This window comes from Egretta garzetta, unplaced genomic scaffold, assembly GCF_000687185.1.
Source record: "Egretta garzetta isolate BGI_Z169 unplaced genomic scaffold, ASM68718v1 scaffold100, whole genome shotgun sequence".
Taxonomy (NCBI): Eukaryota; Metazoa; Chordata; class Aves; order Pelecaniformes; family Ardeidae; genus Egretta; species Egretta garzetta.
This window is the reverse complement of record NW_009258265.1, coordinates 1711425-1716833: the sequence shown is the minus strand read 5'-3', so window position 1 is coordinate 1716833 and position 5409 is coordinate 1711425. Positions and strand designations below refer to the sequence as shown.

The 5409-nt window shown below is 58.5% G+C and overlaps 1 protein-coding gene across 1 annotated transcript; it reads right to left on the bottom strand.

Moving 5' to 3' along the window:
- Positions 1-4200: 4200 nt before the first annotated feature.
- Positions 4201-5229, bottom strand: LOC118453291 (histone-lysine N-methyltransferase EZH1-like). The gene is made up of 4 exons (XM_035903538.1): positions 5105-5229; positions 4883-4963; positions 4396-4480; positions 4201-4277 (listed from the first exon to the last, which is right to left on the bottom strand). Exons 1-4 carry the CDS (start codon positions 5133-5135, stop codon positions 4217-4219), a joined length of 258 nt encoding a protein of 85 aa, XP_035759431.1. The 5' UTR covers positions 5136-5229; the 3' UTR covers positions 4201-4216.
- Between the last annotated feature and the right edge of the window lie 180 nt (positions 5230-5409).

Below are 5409 nucleotides of genomic sequence, written 5' to 3'. Positions count from 1 at the left end.
GGGTGCACCCGGCCACCGCCGCCCCGTTAGCGACGTCTGCGCGTAGATTACCTGCTGCTTTGCTCGCTTAGCCAGAGCCACCACGGAAGCCACGCAATACCCAGCCTCGGGGCACAGCCCGGGGCGCGCCAAGCAATACCCTGCCCATGCGGGCGACGGCCGCCGCTGCCGCGCATGACGCCATCGCACTTTGCTGAGATGCTGCTTTCATACGATCAGGTACGGGTCCTTTTTAACCATTTTTTTTTTTTTTTTTTTTGTTGCTGGATATTCTATACTACACTCTGATTTTTTTATTCTATCGGTTTGTATAAAAAAAAAAACCAAACGGAAGCTCCTGTCGGGTGTTACGTTCCACGTGTCGTGGTACGTGGTCTGTAGTTTGCTACTTCTCTGTACGAAGTGCCAGTCCTGCTGATTACCTCCAGCCCAGGGAAAGCTCCTGTTCACTCGCTGTATTGTGGTAAGACGACGTTACAGAAATGCATTTATCTACCCAAAGGCCTGGCTCCACTGGGCACTTTATTTTTAAAAAAACCTGTTTTGTTGAATGAGATGTGAAGATACTCAAATAAAGGCAGAATGACGGCGTTTGACACTCCCAGCCTTCGCTTCGGCAGCCTGGGCCTGCGGGGGCAGCAACTCCTCTCCCGTCCCCATGGCTCAGCCTGCACCCAGGGCAGGGACCGGCACAGAAAATGGCAATTCCCGCTCCCGAAGAGGGATGCGGGATGTAGAGAGCCAGGGTTGGATGCAGAGAGCTAGGGTTGGATGCAGCTACGCTCATACACAAACAAGCACGGGTCCTGCTCTCCCCTCACCGTGCACCTCTGCTGCCTCCCAGCCCTGAGCCAGTGCCAACTGGGGTAGCTGGTGTCACTGGGATGCTCACAAGCCCCACAGGGCTCCAGGGTGCCGACCACGGGAGGGGACAGACGGACTGAGCCCACAGCAGGCAGAAGACAGGCAGGGAACGTGCCCCTGCCGGCTGCTTCTGAGGGTAACAGAGGCCAGCAAGCCGCAGGAGGATGTTCGCTACCACTTTATTACGACAAAGGCTACAAGCCACGTTATTTTTAAAGTGCATTATTATTCACCGTCAACAAACCACAGACACAAGCCTGGCGTAGTGCAGATATGGCCAAGGGAGCAGAGGACACCGAGCTGAGAGAAGGGCCAGGGCGAGCATGATGGGGAGCAGGGCTCAAGCAGGTGCTGGGCTACAAGTGCTGCTCCAGACAGACCCAAACCCTTCTGAGCCCCAGGAAGGCATCACGGACAGCAGGAAGGACGGACAGATGGCCTCGCCTGCCACAGCAGGAGGCTGAGAAAGGCATGGCATGGGCTGTGCCGGGAAGGGCTCTGCTCCCAGGGCAGCGTGTCGTGGTACGTGGTCTGTAGTTTGCTACTTCTCTGTACGAAGTGCCAGTCCTGCTGATTACCTCCAGCCCAGGGAAAGCTCCTGTTCACTCGCTGTATTGTGGTAAGACGACGTTACAGAAATGCATTTATCTACCCAAAGGCCTGGCTCCACTGGGCACTTTATTTTTAAAAAAACCTGTTTTGTTGAATGAGATGTGAAGATACTCAAATAAAGGCAGAATGACGGCGTTTGACACTCCCAGCCTTCGCTTCGGCAGCCTGGGCCTGCGGGGGCAGCAACTCCTCTCCCGTCCCCATGGCTCAGCCTGCACCCAGGGCAGGGACCGGCACAGAAAATGGCAATTCCCGCTCCCGAAGAGGGATGCGGGATGTAGAGAGCCAGGGTTGGATGCAGAGAGCTAGGGTTGGATGCAGCTACGCTCATACACAAACAAGCACTGGTCCTGCTCTCCCCTCACCGTGCACCTCTGCTGCCTCCCAGCCCTGAGCCAGTGCCAACTGGGGTAGCTGGTGTCACTGGGATGCTCACAAGCCCCACAGGGCTCCAGGGTGCCGACCACGGGAGGGGACAGACGGACTGAGCCCACAGCAGGCAGAAGACAGGCAGGGAACGTGCCCCTGCCGGCTGCTTCTGAGGGTAACAGAGGCCAGCAAGCCGCAGGAGGATGTTCGCTACCACTTTATTACGACAAAGGCTACAAGCCACGTTATTTTTAAAGTGCATTATTATTCACCGTCAACAAACCACAGACACAAGCCTGGCGTAGTGCAGATATGGCCAAGGGAGCAGAGGACACCGAGCTGAGAGAAGGGCCAGGGCGAGCATGATGGGGAGCAGGGCTCAAGCAGGTGCTGGGCTACAAGTGCTGCTCCAGACAGACCCAAACCCTTCTGAGCCCCAGGAAGGCATCACGGACAGCAGGAAGGACGGACAGATGGCCTCGCCTGCCACAGCAGGAGGCTGAGAAAGGCATGGCATGGGCTGTGCCGGGAAGGGCTCTGCTCCCAGGGCAGACCCAGCATCTCCCTGCGTTCATGGACCAGGCGGCTGGGATGGGCTTGTGCCTTGGGAACCCTGTGGTTCCCCAAATGAGTGGGACAAGCGCCCCCAAGTGCTCGCTCACCTCTGCGTGGTGCCCCCAAACACCACCCGCCCATGAAGCGGGTGAAATCCGGGCTCCCCCCGCCCCATCCCGGGAGCCTAGTGCTGGACACCCGCAGCTCCAGGCTCTCATTGCCCCCGACAGCCCCGAGCGGTGCTCAGCGGGGAACCCTCCGGCACCCAGCATCAGGCCAGGCAGGGGGCTGGCAGTGAACATGGCTCCTACAGCAAAGCCCCATCCTTCAGGTGACCCCAGGCCCTGCTCAGGGAAGAGCCCCCATCCAGACTGTGCCAACCCCGGCCTGGAGCAACATCCCTGCAAAGGTGCTGCTGGGGGGTGACGGCATCTGTGGTCCCTCCACCCCGAGTGGTAGACAGGGCCCAGCTGCTGGCTGAGAAGGATTAAAGTGCTTTTTTTTTCTTTTTTGCATGGGGTGCTAAGGCCAAACCTCACCCTACCAGAGAACATTTCCCCTTTATCCCCAGAGCCAAGGCGAGAGTGTAAGAAACGCCTAGGGAGGTTTCTGCAGATCCTTCCCCAGGTCACCGCAGGTCTGCTGTGCCCCGATCAAACCTCCACCCACCAACATTCAAAAAGTCCGGTGCAGCAAAAGGCTCCCACATGAGGGGACCTGCTCTGCTGGCTCCTGAAGTGCCCAAAATCACCCACAGAGCCTGTGCTGCTCCGAAGGGGACTGTCCCAACAGAGGAGGGTGAAGGAACCAGCCCTGGTCAGGAAGCGCCTGCCTAGGTGCAGGGTGGCCAAGGCCCTGTCTCCCTCCCCGGATGCAGCCCCAGCCATGGAGTCCCCCCTTGCAGCCCCAGAGGTCCCAGCAGAAGCGTCCAGGCGCCAGCCCCAGAAGGGCCACGCAGCTGGGGATGGGCACAAGCCAGCCAGCTGCCCCACAGCCACGAGAAAAGGCTGCAGGCTGGAAGGGCTTCCTCAGGCTCATGGGTTCCTGCTGCCTCTGGACTCCTCTTGTGCTTGCAGCAGCTCCCCCATAACATTGTCTCTACCCAGCTCAGTGGCATCCCTACCCAAAGTGACTTTTTGCATAGTGCTGCTCTCCCCATCCCCAAGGATCATGCCATGCCAGCCATGGCTAGGCAGCCTCTGTTCCCCAGCCAGCTGGGGCAGAGGGGAAACAGAGCCTCAGCAACAGCAGCTTGGGGCCTGGGGACTGCTGCAGCCACGTCTCTATGGCTTCCAACCCTGTCGCTGTCCTTGTCAACAGGACAAAACAGGCTGCAAAAGGTAGCACCTGAGATCAGAGCTTATTCCAGGGGACAGGGTTGGAAGGGAGCATCAACCCCTCCAGGCCCCAGCTGTGCTCTGGGACTCGGTGCAGGTGGTACCTCACTCACTCTTGTTCTTCCAGCAGCCGGCAGAAAATGGAAAGAGACTGAGAATTGGCGGCTGTCCCTCCTCCTGCACCACAGCTTTTCTTCAAGCCCCAGCTGCCTTGGTCCACAGGCTCCCTCCAGCCTGGGAGACCACCCGCAGAGCAAGGCTCCAGAGCCTGCCCTAAGCCCAGGGCTGGCAAAGCTGCCACCCCGGCAGCAGCCGCTCACACTCCTGCCCCGAGTCTCTCTCTGGGCGTCTGGATGGAAAGTAGCACTTGTGACACAGACAGCAACGGGAACAGCAGCAGTCATGTCAGCGTGAAGCAAACATGGCATTGCTTAGAAGGTGCAGCAGCAAGGTGTGCTGGGGCCCGCCCCGCACGGAGCCTAGATGATATCAGTCTCCCTCTCTATGCCGACGTACTTCAGGGCGTCTGCCTGGCTGTACCTACAAGATAGGAAAGTCACGGCTGCTGTAATGACCTCCCACGCTCCCCACAAACGTGTGCACAGCAAGCAGGGTCAACCCTGCACCCCAATCCCCAGCCGGCCGCTCCCCGAGGTACCTGTAATCAAAGAAAAGCTCCTCTCCTGCCTGGATGGCCCTCTTGGCAAAGATCCCTATCCGGTGGTCTCCGTTCACCATCACAACTGCAACCAGAGAGACAACATCAGAGACATGCAGCTCCAGCTCAAGCCAGGGGGTCTCGCAGCATTTTTGCCCTGCCCGCCCAGCTGCCGCTCCCCGGGGCCGCGGTACCCGAGCTCCTGCCTAGCAGGAACAGGGCACTCCCTGGGGAGCTCATAGCCACTCTCCAGCAGTGATCTCTCCTTGCGAGACCAGGGCCACCGCAGAGGCGAGTGGGGCCCTCACCAGCAAGAACATGATTTGCTGTAGAGAGGAGGAGACTTTGTCCAGGTCTTTGAAGCTCTGCTGCTCCTATGGGCTCAGGGTGACTTGGGACCCCAGAGAACCTGCTGCAATCCCCGAGCTGAGCAGGACCCCCAGAGAACCTTCCCCCACTGAGATCTGTTTGGGCAGGGATATCTCACCTTTGGCATAGCAATTGGGGTTCACCGAGTGATTGGCAAAGCGGATTTTGTTTCCTTTGCGGGTGGCGTCAACAACAAAATCTATTAGGAAAAAAAAAAAAAGACTGTAAAGACAGGCCTGCTGCTCAAGCGACAGACAGGCTGAGACTGCCCACCTGGCTACCAGCCCCCTGCCAGGAAGCCCAAATCTCCTCCACCCCTCAAAGCCCCGGGGTGAGTTACCGTTGTTGAGGTTGAAGAGGAAGCTGGACATGTACTTGTCATAGACCTTCCCTCGCCGGTCAGCCTCATCCTGTGAAATCAGCTGGAAAAGGAGAACACCTTGAGAGACTCAGCGCCTGAGGGCACAGTGAGGATCACTTCGAGGAGCAGCGCTCACCTACCTCCTGGAAACACCCTCCCACCCCATGGGCTTCAGCTCACCAGGGCTCCCAAGGAGAGAGCAGAGACAAGAGCTGGGCTCCCAGGGAGCAGCATATACACAACGCGGTGGAGGGCCTAGAGGTACCGAGATGGGTCTAGAGGTA

What these genes read in the sequence shown, in the direction of transcription:
- LOC118453291 (XM_035903538.1), bottom strand. Translation starts at nt 5,135, where the DNA reads ATGTCCAGCTTCCTCTTCAACCTCAACAACG. An exon ending in CCTCTTCAACCTCAACAACG is followed by an intron (nt 4,964 to 5,104) that starts GTAACTCACCCC and finishes TTTTCCTAATAG; the next exon opens with ATTTTGTTGTTGACGCCACC. An exon ending in CCCCAATTGCTATGCCAAAG is followed by an intron (nt 4,481 to 4,882) that starts GTGAGATATCCC and finishes CTCTGGTTGCAG; the next exon opens with TTGTGATGGTGAACGGAGAC.